General features: G+C 40.8%; 2 protein-coding genes across 2 annotated transcripts; both read left to right on the forward strand.

The window, feature by feature from the left end:
- The first annotated feature begins 608 nt into the window (after positions 1-608).
- On the forward strand, positions 609-6,275 carry LOC4351640 (uncharacterized). The gene is made up of 3 exons (XM_015764692.3): positions 609-3,061; positions 5,053-5,363; positions 5,747-6,275. Exons 1-3 carry the CDS (start codon positions 612-614, stop codon positions 6,091-6,093), a joined length of 3,108 nt encoding a protein of 1,035 aa, XP_015620178.1. The 5' UTR covers positions 609-611; the 3' UTR covers positions 6,094-6,275.
- Positions 6,276-10,303: 4,028 nt separating this feature from the next.
- LOC4351641 (O-fucosyltransferase 9) lies at positions 10,304-15,434 on the forward strand. Its single transcript, XM_015762808.3, has 10 exons — positions 10,304-10,867; positions 11,569-11,641; positions 11,753-11,820; positions 12,438-12,526; positions 12,969-13,166; positions 13,244-13,448; positions 13,534-13,701; positions 14,035-14,202; positions 14,388-14,578; positions 14,989-15,434. Exons 1-10 carry the CDS (start codon positions 10,478-10,480, stop codon positions 15,125-15,127), a joined length of 1,689 nt encoding a protein of 562 aa, XP_015618294.1. The 5' UTR covers positions 10,304-10,477; the 3' UTR covers positions 15,128-15,434.
- Positions 15,435-19,121: the final 3,687 nt, after the last annotated feature.

Consider the following 19,121-nt stretch of genomic DNA (forward strand, 5'->3'; position numbering starts at 1 on the left):
AACTTCATGGAAATTTGGTATTCATCTGTTTCATATGATAAGATGCTTTAAAATTTTCAATTTAAAAACATAGTAACACTATCAACATAAAATAAACGTACTATTAAAATATTTTCAATGTTGAATTTAGTGAAACTAATCTGACGTTATAAATGTTGTTAACTTTTTTATAAAGTCAAAGCGTATTATAGTATGAAATGGTTAAAATAACATACAACTGAGTACTACTTGAGAAGTTATTGATTTTAAAGTTTTCAATTTTTTTTATCAAATACTATCACTGTAGACATCAATATTTATAACCAAATTGAACGGTTGTCAAATGAGAAACACTCAAGAATCTTCCGGCTAGCTCCACAAGGTAGTGGACTAGAAAATCTGAGTTCGAAGACTCACCTCTTCTAATTTTTGATATTAGGCCATTCTTTTATATTCGCGTTTTTTAACGGCCGTTAAAAAGGATAAAATAATCCCTTGCTTTCTTATTATAGGGCTGTAATTCGTAAAAAGTCTGTGCATAAACAGCAAAGTAGGCCCAGCCAAAGCCCAAAGCCCTTGAGGGCCCACCACTGCACCCTAAATTGCCATCCCAACCGCCGCCGCCGAACCCCATGCACCCTCTCCCCCCACTCCCCTCGCCGCCGCCGCCGCCGACGCCGCCGCCGTCGCCGTCGAATCGAAACCACCGCCATCCCGCATCCCGCGTCGGAGCAGCGCGGGGTGGGCCCAGATCTGACCCAGCCACACCCATCCCTGTGTCGCCGCGCGTCTCCGTCATGCGGCGGGGAGGCGGCGGCGGCGGCGGAGGAGGAGGAGGAGGAGGAGGAGGAGGAGGTGGTCGTGGAGGTAGGGGAGGCCACGCCCGCCGGGACGCGCGGCCGCGTGATGACAGGGGCAGGGACGGCCCCCGTGACGATAGGGTTAGGCACGGCGACCGCCGCCCCCACGACTACCGCCCCCGCCGCACCCCGTCGCCGGGCCGCGACCACCGCATCCGCCGCACCCCGTCGCCGTATCGTGACCGCCGCCGCATCCCGGACTACCACCCGCGCCGCACCCCGTCGCCGCACCGCGACCGTGACCGTGACCGCCACGCGGCGGGACGCCCGAGGGGCCGAGGCGACGACGACCGGGACCGCGACCCGCCCCGCGGGAGGTCGCCGCCGCCGTATCGCGGCGATGATCGCGGGAGGTATGACGGGCCGCCAGACTACATGCTCCCTGACCACCCGTCATCCCTGCGTCCTGCGAGGAAGGACGGTGAGTTCTTCGGGGAACCCGGCATGACACTCCGGGTTTGTTCGACGGAGATGGGAAGGACCAGCTCGCTGTATCTGGACAGGAGGTCGCCGCCGCTGCCACCACGGCCGCCACCTCCACCAGTGCGAGTGGCGTCGCCACCGCTGTACACCTTAGTGCCACCTGCAGAGACTGGATTCCTGACAGGGGGATCCGCGATGAAGGCCGGCGAGAACTTTGGCACGGGAAGTAGCAGGTCGCTGCTTGACGGCGGTGGCGAGTTTCAGTACCGTGACCGTTTGGATGACCCGTATGTTGAGAGGAGTAGAGAAAGAGAGATCGACAGGCTCTATGCTGGTAGAAGCCTGCATCTGGAAAGGGATGGAGAAATGGATAGGCTTTACCCTAGCAAGGGTGTACTTGGTGCTGACCTTGCGCCATCTGCATATGCTGGTTCTTCCTCATCTTTGCTTGCCAAGGAGCGGCCTTACAGACTGCATGATGGAACTAGTTATGAGCCAACCAATGGATACGCCATGGAGGAACTTGGCAGGCTTTCTCATGACACCCTGGGACATGTAAGTGGCCATGCTCACAGATTCTCAGGAAGTCCATTAGAGCATGGCAGTGGTCGTGATGGCAAGATATTGTTGGACATTACAAGACAGAAACACTCGAATCATTCTCCAAGAGATGCGTCCATGGAATATGTAAGAAGGGATCCGGTAAATGCATATCTTCCACCAGAGAACTTACATGGAAATGGCCCACAGGTTTCAAGTCCTAGTGTCAGGCGCATGTTTGGCTCATCATCTTTGACTGGCCGCAAGGATGAAAGGATTGACCACCAAGTGAGGCTGCCACTTAGGATGGCAGAAGATGAGGATACCTTCCAAGGCATGCATGATGGGATGGAGCGTGATGTGCAGCACTCTTACCGTGGAGATGCACTAACACGTCATCGCAGGACAAGGAATTCTGATGTGCGCTACTCACGTTCTCCTGAATCTGAGCGTATTAAACTTGGAAGACACCCAGTTCAACATGGGTATTCTTCATTTGATGATACCCATGAGTTTAGTGACCAAGAAGTTTCTCCTGTGGTTTCTAGAGGAAGACCCCGGAAGGCTATGTATCGTGATCATGTGACAGAACACTACCAAACTGATGATAGCCCTCTAGGACGGGAGTATTATGATGATGATGTGGATTCATATGACCTATCACCTCAGAGAATGGCAGAGCCTTATGATATGGTTGATGACCAAGACAAATATGATGCAAGATATGATTTACCAAACAATCGTAATGTTTTCTCAAGGATTACTTTGCGAGATGACAACAATGATGGGTGGGCTGATGAAGATCAGGAAAACAATCATCAATCGAACTCAATAACCTATGGGCATTCACAAAACAAGCCTATATCTCAGAGGCTGTCCAGACCCACTGGCCACTCACAATTTGGGGGATTTCCCATGCATGGAAGAGGAAGAGGAAAAAGTGCAAAAAAGAGATTAAGATCTGCTCTTCCTCAATTCCATGTTGGATCTACACAAGGGGGAGATGGATTTGTTAGGCCAAATAAACGTTTCAAGCTGACAGAAGTTAATCATGATGACCCTGAAATGAGCCATGAGGATGCCCCAGAGGACGAGGACATTTCTATGCAGAAAGATCCTCCTGAAGGCTCAGAAGAATTCACTAAGCAAGTTCACCAGGCCTTTCTTAAGTACACAAAGCTATTAAATGAGAGCCCGACCGTGCAGAAGAGATATCGTGAGGCAGCAAAAGGATCTTTGTCTTGCTGTGTATGTGGCAGGTTTGTATTTCTTCATCTGTGCTAACATTCTACCACCTAAACAGTTCCTCCTATGACTGGAATGGAGGACTCCTTGAAAACTCTATAACTTTATCGTACCTTGGACCTAGATGTTGCCTAGTCATGTTTATCATACCTGGCCCTCGATCTTGTAGTTTAGGTTACAATAGCTAAATCATATTATGAATTTTATGGTACTTGACTTCCACATGGTTCTACGAGAAACTTTAGGTGCCCTCCACACAGCGCATAGAAGTTAACCTTCTAGTTTAATTATAGGTCAAGTTATTTCTTGTATATGGTACTGTTAGGGTGAAATCGGACGATAGGGTAGTATGTGGCGGGATGATTTTGAGGAAATTTCATGTAGAGTTACTGCCAAGATTGTCTGTTCATGGTTCAATCAAGAGTCAGGCAATAAACTACCGCATGTTGGCATTTTTTATCAGCTTCAGGCACTGAGAGATAGATGCCAAAGATTTTGATCAGTGCAGCAATGGTCTGTTATATGAGTTGACCATTTGACAATCTTCCCTAATGCCACAGCCAATAGTGATGTACATTCTGTGGACTAATGCATTGCAAGGATTTATCAGGACAAGATGACATGAAGAGTGTACAAGTGAAATATGGTTCTGTTGACTGATTGTTGCTTTTGGTTGCTAGTATCTGGGTCTGGGGCAGCCAAGTTTGTATCCTGTTGAGGTCAGGAGCATACAAACCAAATTGCTGTTATGATTCTTTGGATTACCATAATCAAACACATGGAAGGCACAAAAACTTGTGTTTCCTTAATCAGGCAGAATTGTTATGTCTTTTTTCAAGGGCATTCAACGCTTGCCAAGTCGTTAAGGCTGATGGATAACATGTGTTAGTTTGCGAACTAAGACACAAACCAATAGCATCGGCTCTTGCAGTATTACAGCATGTCACTTTTTTATATTCTGGCTAGAGAGTAGAGACTGTAGGTTGAACCAATTGCTGCATTTGATGTTGGGTATTTCGGGTACACAGTACATGCTGCATATTTTGTTATCTTCTATTTTGCTCTTTCCATCCTGGTGAGTAATTTATGCTTGAAAATTCACTTTTGCATTTGCATTAGTCAATTCCTACTGTTTACAATATGAGCATTAGTATAGCGCTGATAAGCTTCATATGGATTGGGATTTCATTTCATATCTGTAGCCTTTGGTAGGTATCAGAAATTGCCATTATTTATGCCTTGACATCTTCCTAGTCCTAATTAAATTGGAATCTCTATATTGAATATTACTTTTTATTGAAGTACCAATTACTACAGAAGTTTTTGCCAGTTAAGTGACTTAATGTTTATTTTTTTTAACTTTTAGCTTTGTTTCAACTTTGTTTTATTACTCTTCTGGTTGCTAAGCATACAACAAACCTTAAACACTTGGTTTATTTTTCTTGTTCAAATCAGATATCGTTGATCTTTGCTTTCTTGGAGTTTGTTATGTGTCATCCTTTTTTGGTTTATTTTAAGCTTTAGACTTCTATTAAAATTTATTGCATGAAGCAACAGTTTGTTTTTGCTGGGTGCATGAATCAACAGTACTGCATTTCATTTCTTGAGATAGCTGAAGGTAAAGTATCTTCAATTCTGTATAGTTTTCCACCTTTACCATCTTAGTTGCAACAATTTGTTTGGCTGATGTTTTTGCTGTTCCTAACCATTTATTTTGTTTAGGGATACTAAATATTTGGAATATTTGCATTGCTATTTCTTATATACTCTTTTCTTTTCCACTATGTTTTCGTCTGCTGCACAGAAGCCACAGCCATGTTCTGCATAAACCCTTCTGAATTCATTACAATTTGTCATACATTATACTGCACTCAAAAGCATAATGGATACCATATTTCTTGTGTCGTAGAATTCTGATTTCATTGAACATTTACATTGGATGTCTAACCTGAAGAACTGCTTTGTTTATTTGTTTTCTTTTTTGTTCACTTCTTTCGCATAACAGTGTCCCAAGGAAGTTTCCGGACATCGATGCCTTGATATCACATGCTTATGATACATGCAAAATGGGTTTGAAGACAAAACATTTGGGGTTTCACAAGGCACTCTGTGTTATGATGGGATGGAATTGGCATGTTGCTCCTGACACTACCAAAACCTATCATTCCATGCCAGATGAGGAAGTAAATGCCATGAAGGATGATCTCATGTTGTGGCCACCAGTTGTCATAATACATAACAGCTCCATTGCAACCAAGGCAAAGGCTACCGATGCAAAGATTGTGTCGAAAGAAGAAATTGAAGGTGTGCTGACAGGTTAGTAATTCATTTAGTCCCAATATAATTTACATTCTATCAGTCCCCCTTTTATTTGTTTGTCCCTGGAGATATTCAACCTAAGGATCGTGGCTATCTAGCTCGAACAAACCATTTTTTTGGTCGCACGCTTCCTTGAACTAGTATGCATCTTCATTTATGGCTATAATCTGTTAGAATTTTTTATAAGATCAGCTGATACAGTGTGAAATCATGTAACTGCTTTTCCCTTCTAGATATAATCTGTTAGTACTTTTGGATAAGAGGAATGCTTGGTGTTGTATATCTGCAGTTTCTGGCACAAAATATAATGTTGAGTTTTGAAAATGCCCTCATGCGTTATTCTTAGTGTCCCTTAAGTTGATATTTTCTTCTGTATCCAGAAATTGGGGTTGCATGTGACAAGGCAAAGATTAGCCATGGCAGACCAGCCAATCAGAGCGTGTTCCTAGTGAAGTTTCTTCCAACGATATCTGGATTTCAGGAGGCGATGAGAATCCACGAGCATTTCACCGTCAAAAGCCACGGGAAGGAAGAGTTCCAGCATATCAAAGGTGGCAAAGGTAAGAAGGATGCTCCTGTTGATGAACTCGAGGAGTTGCTATATGCGCATATTGCAGTCGCCGAAGACTTGGGCTACCTGGATGAGGAAACAAAGAAGAGATGCCTGGTCAGGAGCAAGAATGACATTGAGGCTAAAGCAGATGCTACACTGAACTTGGATTCGTGAAGTAACAGCAACAAATTAATCTAGGCTAGGTTTACTGCGGCTAGTTGAACAGATCAAGTTATCCTACTTTTTGCTTAAATTGTATCGCTGCTCGACCACGTGGCTGCAACCTTGGAATCCATTATACTGCTACGGTTGAACCTTAATGCAATTTATCCAAGCCCTTGAGCTTTTATATTCTAGTTTTCTGTCATTTAATCGTTTTCTTTCTCCTGCACCTTCAAATTGGAGTTGTGATATTTTCCAGATGATGCGTGATCAAATGAATGCCACATGCACACATGATTCTTATGTTAAGTCTCCGTGATATCATTTTTGTTTGGAAGTGTTGGGATGGAAAATGATGGAATGAAAATGGTTGATTACTGGCCAGAGATGTGCTCTCACTGAAAGAGCATCTGAAGGCCACAAAGTTGTGAAACTTGTGCCTCATTACTGTTGCTAATATGTACTAAGAGTTTAAGACCATCTTTTAACACTGTTGGGCATCAGAACAGAGTGCGGTTAATAGGGGTGTTACACTGTTACTGTATTGGTAATCTAAGATTGCAGCATGAAAATGCTTCCTGCCAATTTCCATGCCTGAAAATTGACATCTATCATGGCATAGAAATTTGCTAAGCTGGAACTGGATTGTTATGGTAGTACTTCTATTTTGTCTGTCCCCAGCTGTGTCAGTACCAGAATAATCTGTGCCTTGAATGTGCAGAAACAACCAACCCCTTTTGCTATTTCTACGCAATACGAATTTCTGTTGCTGCTACAATAACACTGTTCTGTAATAGTTGCCATTCTCGTGTGCTGCTGCCATTGATGAGATTAAGTGGAGAAGAGTAGTACAGTAGATGGCATCAACCAAGCAACCAAAGCTTTGAATTGTTGTTTGCACCGGTGCACTGCAGTGCCAGCCACTGACAGGCTTTTCGAGCAACGGTTGCCTCTTGGCCCGAGAGGACTAGGCACGGGTATTCATGGCAAACGTCTTCTTTTTTCCTTCTCTTCTTCCCCTTCAAAGCTAGGGTGGGTGCCACTTTCTTTGTACACATTCACTAGTTCAAGATCGATAAGTATAATATTGTACTACTCCCTCTGTCCCAAAAAAAAAAGACAAACCCTGGTTTCCATGTCCAATGTTTGACCGTCCGTCTTATTTAAAAAAATTATGAAAAAAATTAAAAAGATAAGTCACGCATAAAGTATTCATCATGTTTTATCATCTAACAACAATGAAAATACTAATTATAAAAAAATTTCATATAAGACGGACAGTCAAACGTTGGCACGCAAACCGCGGGTTTGCCTTTTTTTTTGGGACGGAGGGAGTATGTAGTAGGGTTATCGTCAATGTCAAGTAGTACTTCGTGATTAATAAATAATATTAATCCCTGTTCGAATGTTTATGAGCCGATGAAGATTATCCATGGCATGTTTCCTAAGCTTATAAATAATGTGATTTTTTTGTTACAACTTTTTGCTTCTATACCAAATATATATCTATAACCGGATGAGACAAATTATTGTACTACGAATCTGGACTAGGGCTTGTTCAGATTCATTTCTATCTAAATTTATAGTACTAGATTTTTTTTAAAGATAATAGTACTATAATGTTTCATCAAATTCTAGATTACTATATTTTAGGACGGAGCGAATAACTTTATAACAATTACTCCCTTTGTTCTTTTTATATGACGTTGGTTAGTTCACGTTATATATTCAGGGATGGAGGTAGTAATTCATTCGTTGGTACCCTTAAATATTATCACAAAATCAGGTAATCCGTCATCCGTTCATAAGTTTAAAAAGTAGTTCAGTGCATATGTAGTTATGTATGTATAACATGTTTTACTTCTTGGCTTCCATAGTTCAGTTGGAGAATGTATAAAGCCTTCCCATCCAGCAACTTTTTCCCCCTTAAAACTTTTGTATAAAAAACACGAATATTAAGGAATGACATAATATCAAATAATTAGAAGGGGCGAAGCTTCGAACCCACGTCGTCTAGCCCACCACCTTGTGAAGCTAGCCAGAAAACCCTTGTTTGGCAACTTGAGGGAAGGGGATTGGGAGTTTACACGAGGGAATTGATGGTGAGATTAAGATGTGAATTTGATTTTTCATCCCAGTCTCTTGTTTGGTAGAGGTGGTGGAAATTGACAGGGAGTTTAGTTAGAGATTAGGTCATTAATGAAAACGGATGGCTGAGATTTGTTTAGGCGAAGTAAAGGAGGAATTCCCTCCCAATTACCACCCCCACCCGGGTATTGAAAAGGAGGGAGTTCATTCCTCAATTCCCCATCCCCATCCCACCAAAATTTCCATGTCTCCCAACCAAACAAAACAGTTAATAGCCTCATCCCTCTAAACTCTCAATCCCTCCTAAGCCGTAGGTGTTTCTGAAAAAAAAAAGAACTTTTGTATCACATCAAGCTAGTTCGGGGAACCCATGAGAATTGCAACTACTCTGGCTATTAACCCTTTTCAATTAGTACATATTCTTAATTCAGGTTGCGAGACTCGTTGCCTAAAGAGCCGAAAAATGAATAAATAAAACTGGAACCAGATTCTTACCAATTGCAAATTTGCAATATGAGAATTTCTAGTTCCCGGAGAAAAGCCCAGATGAACTCCCAAATCATAGGCCATCCACGTGGCATTCTAATTAAAATGCTGTATACTTCACAATCGCCATGGATGGTGATTGCAGCATCTTAATTTGATTTTTGCTATGATGACACTATTAATTAAGGAAGATGGTTAGCAGTAGCAGAGAGCTTAATTAGTGCTCCCTCCACTCCCCGGTAAGGCGACAATAGGATCGATTTTGACAGTCTGAAGGCCAAACACCACACGGGTCACCCGTAGACCGTTGAAAGTCGCATCATCCAAGTCCAACACAAGTCTCCAAAAATAAAAAATAAAAAAAAACTCCTAGTAATATGTTCTTTGGATTTCCTGTGCCAGTGATCTCTGGATGCTGCTCTGTGCCCAATCTTCAGATCATTTTATTTCAGGATACTATACAGTTTCTATTATTAAAACAAAAAATGGAATTAGTTGTAGCTTTAGGATTTGTATCGGAGTAATGGTGTATTTAAAGAGTCCCATCTTGAGATGCTATATATATGGTGTGTAATTACAAGTTTGCCATGTTTGAAAAACAAAGGGATGGATATAACTTGGTTTGTCAAGGCCTGACATTTATTGCATCATGGGATAAGTAGGTGGGCAGTTTATTAAAGAGGAAATAAACAAGAAAAAAATAATTTCTCATTATAGAAAAATAACTCAGGATTCTTGGCTCTTTTTACCAGTTTCGATCATTTCGATTATGACAACTCCATTGATCACACCATAATTGTTACTAGGTGATTACGTGTTGACGAATTGACTCCAACAGATTGGAAACATGAATATGCATTTCTATAGTGGTATTACAAAAGCAGATAGGGACAGACATGCTTAAATATTAGCCATTGAAATGTGTCTATCCAAAGATACACTCGATTAACATCGTTTCAAAGACAATAAACTTAAATATATAAAAAATGCCTTCTATATATTAATACTCCATATATGATACTACCAAAATGTTCTTTAACTTTACTCCATATCTCTAAAGGTTTTTTTTAAAAAAAGTAGTTACACGAAACTCGTTCGATGGTGCTAACCACAATAGCTATTTCACGAAGCTAGCGCTTGCTATTATAGTTGCTGCCAGCTTAACCATGCGTGCAGAGCCATATACTCTCTCCATCCTTAAATGTTTAACGTTGTTGACTTTTTTAAACATGTTTGACCGTTCGTCTTATTTAAAAAATTTAAGTAATTATTAATTCTTTTTCTATCATTTGATTCATTGTTAAATATACTTTTATGTATACATATAGATTTATATATTTCATAAAAGTTTTTGAATAAAACGAATGGTCAAACATGTATAAAAAAGTCAGCGTCAAACATTTAGGGAATGAGGGAGTATATCATCAATTTATCACCAATCTGAATTTATTTTCCACCTATACTATACCTTTTATCAATCATCATCCTTCAACAAAAAGGGTTGAAATCTTTTTCAATTCTCAAATTTTTTTTCCAAATTTGTGAACGCGTTGCCACTTGCTACTAATTTTGGCAACACAAAAAATCCATATTACAAGCTTTGCTACTCGAATATTATAATAACAGTAGCCACTTGCCCCACACCTCTGCCGGCGGTTACACGCGGTCTCCTCTCCTTAACCCCGTCTTCTCTTCTCCTCCACACGGGAGCTCGCCGCCGCGGCGAGCCACCGCGACCTCCCCTCCCCCTCCCCTTCCCCTTCCCCTTCCCGGCGCGCGCATCGCATGTTCCCGCGACAGCTTCGTGCGCCGAGCTGAGGCGATGTCGGTGGCGCTGTACGCGCGTGGGGGTGGCTGCGGCGCGAAGGCGGCCGCAGCGCGGCGCTCGGGGCGCGGCGGTGGTGGGCGGAGGCGCGCCGCGGTCGTGCTGCTGCTCGCGCTGGCGTACGTGGCGGGGCTGCTCGTGTTCGTGCTTGCGGGAGGCGGTGGTGTTGGAGTTGGAGGGCGCGTGGAGGTGGGGCGAGAGGTGGGGGTGATGACGGTGGCCTCGCTCCGGAGGCGGCGCGCCGCGGCGGCGGCGGCGCCGCAGCCCGGGTCGGTGTACCGCAGCCACCTCGTGTTCGAGCGGCTCTGGCCGGACATCCGCGACGACGCCAGCTCCGCCTCCGCCGCCGCCTCGTCGCTCTCCTCCACTTCTTGGCGTCGCAGCATGGTGAGCGAGCAGAGCAGCCCAACTAGTTCTTGCGATTCTTGATTGTTTCTTGCCTTTGATTTTGGGTTCTCGCGATTCTTGATTGTTTCTTGTGAGAAACATTTCTTTCTTGTCTTTTGATTTTTGTGTTCTTGCTTCTTTGTGCGTTGTAACACGATGGAATAATGAATCAGAAGATAATTTCGGGACCATTTCGTTTATTTTGCTCCGATTCATCACGGGAAAGATGCGCAATCCGTTCTTGTTTCGTGAGATGTGCACTTCTTGATGCTATTCTTCAGAAAAGAGAAGAAACAAGTTCAGTTCTTGATTCCTTTGTGCCGTTCTTTGTTTCTTTCCCCTTTTCTGGTTACAGACGATGGATTTTAGTGAGCTCACATGCCTTGCGCATTATGATTTTACTGTACGGACGCTTCATTCTGCTTTGCTTGCTCATGATTAGATGTAGTACTTTTGTACTTTTGGGTGACAGCATTATGCTTGATGAGCATTTAGTCCATGATTTTAATTCGACCGGTGAATATGTGCTTTCATAGTTAGTGCAAAACCATTCTTAGGATGCTCCAAAATTGGGTCACTAAACCATCCTACTTTTGTTCTTCGTAAGAACCAACTTTTACATTTCAGAAAGATTCCTGGTTCTATCCATTATCATGTAGTACTAATATATGGAAATATTTGTTTGCATTTGTATCGTGCAGTTGATGACATCGCACTATCAGAATCCTGGGGAGCTATGGATGCCTTGTGTCAACAGGAAGCTGATTCGACCAGGTTCCACTTTGTTGAAAACTACCTTTTTCTAGGTCTTGTGCCCCATAATCATAAGCACTGAAAAGGGAGAATTTTACTAACAATGTCGTGTTACGCATCGGTTCTTTGCAGAGTTGCCACCTTCAAATGGTTATCTCATGATCGAAGCGAATGGTGGTCTGAATCAACAGCGTCTTTCGGTGAGTTCTAGGATCATCTTTTATGTTTATTAAAAAAAAAGTACTCATATATGATCATGCCTCTGAGTAGATAACTAGATATGCGATTATCAGTATCTTATTTAAAAGTCTAGTGCCATATGCACCTTTTTAAGCACCACTAAATCTAGTTGGGTAGTCACATTATTGCCACAAGGTGTCACTCAACTGAGATGGCATCTTCAGCAACTTTGTGTTGAAGAAGTGGGATTGTCACTAGACTTGGGTTTGTCCTGGAAAAATGATTTCATTGAGACTCAGAACCTTCTAAATGTTTCTGGCTTTGGATGCTCCAAACAAGCTGCTTAATATCTGTTGGCTAGAACCTGTCCAAACACGCCTGGGGTAGCTATCTTGGCGGTCCTGTAGGACATCTATGATTTATCCAGTGTGTTATACATAGTTTTCTTTTTTCAGCAGGTTATATACTATTTGATTTATTGTTCCTAACATATTTCTTTTCATCCAAAAAGTTTGACAACAATGATGTGTTCTCTACCATTAACTCTTAGCTGTGATACAGATGATCTGACACTTCTGAACTTCTTGGAATCTTTCACATATGCTAAGTAATTATTAACACATATTTTCCAATGCAGATCTGTGATGCAGTTGCTGTGGCCAGTTTGCTTAATGCAACTCTTGTGATCCCAGCATTTCATTTTAATAGTGTTTGGCGTGATCATAGGTAAATATCTATTTTTTTCATCGCTTTGTGTCTTATTATGAATAATGCCTGTCTGTAGCTGTTTTCACTTTGAATTGCAACCACATGTCAATCCTTGGGAAATTTTCTTGTGTGCACAAAGTTCATAATTGTTTAAATATACCAATTTTATTTGACATCCCAACTCAAGAAGCGCTCAGTACTTCTTTTCTTTTATATTCCTTTCTTCCAACAAGTTTTTGTTTTCCAGTGTAAGATTGAAGCACATGTTATTTGACAAGACAAATCACATTCGAATAACACTTGATGGAATGCAAATTTGCCATCTGTCTATAGTGGCATTTGCAATTTCTCATATATGCTATTTTACTTTCCATTTATGCAGTTCTATATATTGTTGTTCTAGCAAAGTAGTAAGCAGTTTCAGGTTGCTGTTGTGTTGACCTGTTCTACTATTTTTCAGCAAATTTGGTGACATCTTTGACGAAGACCATTTTATTGAGACACTCAAAGAACATGTTAGAGTTGTGAAGGAATTACCTGTAGATGTTTTGACGCGCTTCGATCATAATATCAGCAGCATACCAAATATGAGAACTAAGGCCTATTCATCTCCAAATCACTATATGCAGAAGGTGCTTCCGAAATTGCTGGAGTTAGGGTATGGTAAACACTCACCACCCATGATAGAGAGAATTTGATTGAACATTGTTTCATTTTATTTTCTATTCCATTCAGGGCTGTGCGAATTGCCCCATTCTCAAATAGACTGGCACAATCAGTTCCATCAAATCTCCAGGCCTTGAGATGTTTTGTTAACTACCAAGCGTTGAGATTTGCTGAGCCAATAAGAGTTCTCGCAGAGGATATGGTTGAAAGGATGGTAAAACGGAGTACTTTGACTGGTGGGAAGTTTGTATCAGTACATCTTCGCTTCGAAGAGGTTTTGACATTCTCTCTCCTGTAAGTTACCAATTGCATGTTTTCATTCATGCAACTAACCTTTTGTGTACCACTGTATTGTTTAGGATATGGTAGCTTTTTCATGCTGTACATATGATGGTGGCTTGAAGGAGAAAACTGAAATGGAAAATGCTCGTGAAAGAAGCTGGAGAGGAAAGTTTCATCGGCATGGTCGAGTGATCAATCCTGAGGCAAACAGAAGAGATGGAAAATGTCCTCTTACTCCTCTAGAGGTTACCTTTTCCTTTCCCTTCTTCACTTCTCGTTTATTGCATAATGTTAAAAATTGTTGAGTCTAGGTTTGGCCTTTTAGCAGTTTAGGAGACCATCTCATGTGACTGACACAGTTGCACATGTGCACTGAAGCTTGCATTGCACACCATTATCTTAGACTATTTAATACGTGCCGCATCTCCTTTCTATTTTTTATTCATACTGAATTATGTAAGTGTGCTTAGTTGTTGAAACCTCAGGTTATTACCACCATGTGTAATTTAATTACCATCAAGTGAAATGCCTTCTTTTAAAGCACTAAAGATAATGTGCAACTGAATGCACTTGTGCAGGTTGGTATGATGCTGCGGGGCATGGGATTTGACAATACCACCTCCCTCTATGTTGCTTCTGGTAAAATATACAATGCTGAAAAATACATGGCACCGCTTCGACAGATGTTCCCTCTTTTGGCAACAAAGGATACTCTTGCTTTGCCTGAAGAGCTTGCTGAGTTTGAGGTATTGTTTGCCCCCCAGGAACTCTGTTTTCTTTTCAGAATTTTGATTGTATAGGCACTCATGAAACTACTCACCATTTTAACATTTGGGTTTGTTGTGTTTAATACTAGAAGCATTTGTTTAAGTGAATGACATCAATTGGATTATCTCCAATTCACCAACCTATTGTTCTCTGTATTCCACAGGGGCACTCATCTCGATTAGCGGCATTAGATTACTCGGTCTGTCTTCCGAGTGAGGTCTTTGTGACAACTCAAGGTGGGAACTTCCCTCACTTTCTGATGGGGCACAGGCGCTACCTGTTTGGCGGGAATGCAAGGACAATAAAGCCAGACAAACGGAAGCTGGTTTTATCTTTCGATGATCCGAATATCAGGTCAGTTTTGATCTTCCATTTGCACCATCACAATAATAACCCATTAACCTAGCAGGCAATATGTTTTGTGATCAATGAAAGTAGAAATGTCATGGCTGTCACAAATCTTGCAAAATCAGCTTCCATTTTGACATTCTGCTAGAAAGACTCTTCCACACAATTAAAACTGCTTTTAGACAATATATCTGTTGACCGAAGATGGTCGGTGTTTCCTTTCCAACAATGTATATTTGAGTTGACCTTAGCCTAACTTCCTCATTGTCTTGCAAACTAAATACAACACCTTCTTAGTCAGACTTTCACACACACACGCACACACATTATTGAATAATCTCACTTGCTTAATAGCTTTGCAATGTCATAAAATTGGTTTAGGACCAAACTGAAACACCTCTTTTGTACTACTGCAGATGGAATCGGTTCAAGCGCCACATGCAGGATATACTACACCATAGTGACATGAGGGGCACTGCATTGAGGAAACCCAATGATTCCATATACACCTTCCCAATGCCTGAATGTATGTGCCAGCAAGATGGGATGATGTAGGCCTTGTATGATTCATGCACATACGTCGAGGAGGAGGAAATATGCAATTTTGTACACTCTGTAATGATCTGTAGGTAGCCACCACCACCGTACAGAAGCAATCTTTGGCCGGGAATTTGTTGATTTCTGTCTGTAGATTGTAGAGAGAGGAGAGGTGAAAATTGGTTCTGGTTGTAGATATGATGAAACACATGCTGTTGACAAGGGACAGCCTGCCCTGTAAATGTATATGCAGTAAAGAAAGAAACAGAAAAGGCTAACAACTACAGTATTATAAAGAAAGAGAATTTCAAGACATTGTCATCAAGTTACTTTTGTCTATCTTGTACTAGACTAGTTAGTTCATCTTGCTCACACCAAGTTGACCATGAAGTTCACATGGTTTTGTTGCCAAGAACTGAAGCTAATACTCGTAAACAGAACTCCAGTAGTTGGTGTTGCTATAGTGATATGCTGCTGCCGCTGCCGACAGTTGGTGTTGGTACTGAACTTATTATTGAGCATTTGATGCGATGCGAATGGAGGAACGCTGTGAGAAACGGAGATATTCGACCAATGCATAGTGTATTAAATATAAACGAAAGAAACAAATTACACATATTATGTGTAAATTGCAAGACAAATCTTTTAAGTCTGATGGTGCCATGATTTGATAATGTGGTGCTACAATAAACATTTGCAAATGATAGATTAATTAAACTTAATAAATTCGTCTTGCGTTTTACATGCAGATTCTATAATTTATTTTGTTATTAGACTATATTTAATATTTTAAATGTGTATTCGTATATTTGATGAGGTACATCCAAATTTTACAACCTATCTAACCACAGCCATATATGTGTGCGTCAACGCGTCTAATCGAGGAGGATTTGGAGCTGGAGTTGTTGGTGAGGTGGCGCCTCTTCATGCCCCCTCGCCGGCCAACTACTGGACTACGGGAGCAACGCTTTCAGACTTGTGCACTAGGCACTGAGACAGTGACTATTAAATGAAAAGAAAATACTTCCTCCGTATTTTAATGTAACGCCGTTGATTTTTTGATAAACGTTGGACCTTTTATCTTATTTAAAAAAATTATATAATTATAATTTATTTTATTGTGACTTGATTTATCATCAAATGTTATTTAAGCATGACATAAGTATTTTTATATTTGCATAAAATTTTTGAATAAGACAAGTGATCAAACGTTGGTTAAAAAGATAACGGTGTCATACATTAAAATATGGAGGGAGTAATAATGTCAGATTTGGTTTTGCCACGGTGAGAGATTGTGGACAAAGTTGTCACTGTTCGTCACTTGGACCTGGGCTACAACACGACGGGGCCTCGTGAAAAATGTTTCTCTTGTGTTTTTTGTGTGCCCTACTACTCTTCTACTGCTGCCCTGTGCTGCTGTGTGAGCTGGTTACAATAAGCACCATGGATTTTGTTTAGAGAAAAAAGAGTGACTCATGTTTACCTATGGCATTTTATATATTTGAGTGTTTACCGTATAAATCCTAAAATTTCTCTTTAGGTTGTTCAGAACTTCAGATTATGCCATTTTAATCCATACCAATTTTTAATAAAGTTGTTAAAGATGTGCATCCATTTAAATTTTTTTTACCAAATTTTAGATACATAAGAAATCTTGTCAAAACTTGTCAATATTGTCAAGTTGTCAAAGTTTGATAAGGTTTATTTTGGCTATAATCTGAACAACCCCTATGCTCACCAAGGAGATATAATGAAATTAATAATTGAGCGAAATACATTTTTTTCTTACTCTATCTGTCCCTCTAAATATAAGCATGTGTAGGATTCAAATTTTATACGCATCCTTGGAACACTAATTTCAATGCATGTGAATCTAGATATTTTTAGCCATTACGATGGAGGGAGTGGATGTTTGGAGAAGAAATCGAATAAATTGGAACGAAATTATTTTTCCTTAATTTTAATCTTTACTAAATAACCTATAAATACATATACTCCCTCCAATATTCATATTGATAATCATGTAAGTATTTTCACCAAGACCGAGGAATCATTAACTTCCTTATATTTTATTTAATGTAAGTATGTGGTGGGAGAAAAAAAAATCAAGAAACGGTACCTTGAAACTCGAATTAAATTTAAAAATATCCTGTTCATTCTTTTTTCTCAGGAATATTCGAGATGCAAAATATTTACAGAAATATACTGTCGATCTCGCACAATCATTACGCGTGGGTGTGACGTCGCGGGCGGTATCGCACGAGGAAAACACAAGACCGCGGTCTCGTGGAATGGAAGAGCGGGACTGAATGGTCTCGCAAAATCAAACAACGACACTATCCAACGGCTCCATTTGATTAGTGATTAATTACTTAATTAATAATTAACTAATAATAATTAATGATTAATTATCCTAATTAGTGATTAATTTCAGGATAATTAATCGCTAATTAAATCGGCATTGAACCGGTATCGATCATTGCATGAGCAAGAGCGCTCCGCTGCCGCGCGGTCTCGCGCGATACTGCCCGCGACGTCATTTCCACGTCACTTTTGCGCAACGGTTGTACGAGACCGATGGTATATTTTTGTAAAAAATTTTGCATCCCGAATATTCCTGAGAAAAAAAATTGAATGAATAGTATATTTTTAAATTTAATTCCTTGAAACTCTCCTATGCAAGAAACAAGAGGCTTACTATCCCAAATGCCTGCATGCATGCATGCAAACTCAATTTGCATACATAAATGCAATGATGCAGTACATACCAATCGATGGAACTAATCTTATATGATGATCAATTTGAAATATCTCTTTTTAGTTATTATGTAATAATTATTATAAAATAGAGGGAGTATTTAAGTACTCTATCGTATTTTAATGTATGACGCCGTTGATTTTTTTATCACATTTGAACATTTGTCTTATTTAAAAAAAATTATATAATTATCATTTATTTTGTTGTGACTTTATTTATCATCAAATACGGAGGGATTTTTTTTATCTCATATACTACCAGCCAAGGTTATTGTGATATAGGCTGTGTTTAGTTTTTTTAAAACTTCCAAAAATTCCGTCACATCAAATATTTGGACATATACATGGAGCATTAAATGTGGACGAAAAAAAACCAATTGCACAGTTTGCATGTAAATTGCGAGACGAATCTAAACACGACTCTACTACAGGACGCTGACGAAACTTAGGACGAAGCCGGCATCATCGATCAGTACTGTACCCTGACCATCGCATGCACGCAAACGGATGATGATGTTAAAATGGAGAAGCATAATCCCACATGGACGCCACATGTGTCCCTCACATTGGTCGCCGGATAGCTGCAGCATGACACGCAATGCATTGTTTGTCCCCCCAAATCAAATCATCATCACCTCCCAAAAAAACAAATCTCTATTACCATTATCTTAATATGCAACTAATCTCCTGAAAGCATAAACTAAAAAGAAAAGAGTCATCGAACAACAAGCAGTTCCATGTGCAATCAATTAATCTGCTACAATCACTCATCATACAAGCAGTTCAGTTTCATGTACAATTAATTAATTACAAATCAACAAGAGCAAGAAACCGCAAATCAGCAACAAAATTTGCTCGAATTGGACTCCTAATTTCTAATTTAATTGCTTTTTAAATTAATTTCTCATGTTCCTGCAAGCTCAGATCTCTTCCTATCACCATTTACAAGCTACAGATTTCCCAAAAAGAACCCCAAAAAAAGAAAAAGAGAGAGATTTTTTTTCCCTTTCTGGCTACGATTCTACCGGTGGTGGATCGGCGGCGAACTCTCCGACGAGCTCCATCTGATCCTCGAGATACTTCTGCAGCAGCATCCCCCGATCGCCGCCGGAATCCTCCCCCTCCCCCTTCTCCGGCCACCGTCCTCCTCCCCCTCCGCCGCACCGGCGGCGACCACCCGTCGCCGCCGACGACCTCATCATCCTCACCCGCCGGAACCTGAAGACGGCCACCGCGCAGCAGAGCAGCGGCAGCC

This window comes from Oryza sativa, chromosome 12 (assembly GCF_034140825.1).
Source record: "Oryza sativa Japonica Group chromosome 12, ASM3414082v1".
Taxonomy (NCBI): Eukaryota; Viridiplantae; Streptophyta; class Magnoliopsida; order Poales; family Poaceae; genus Oryza; species Oryza sativa.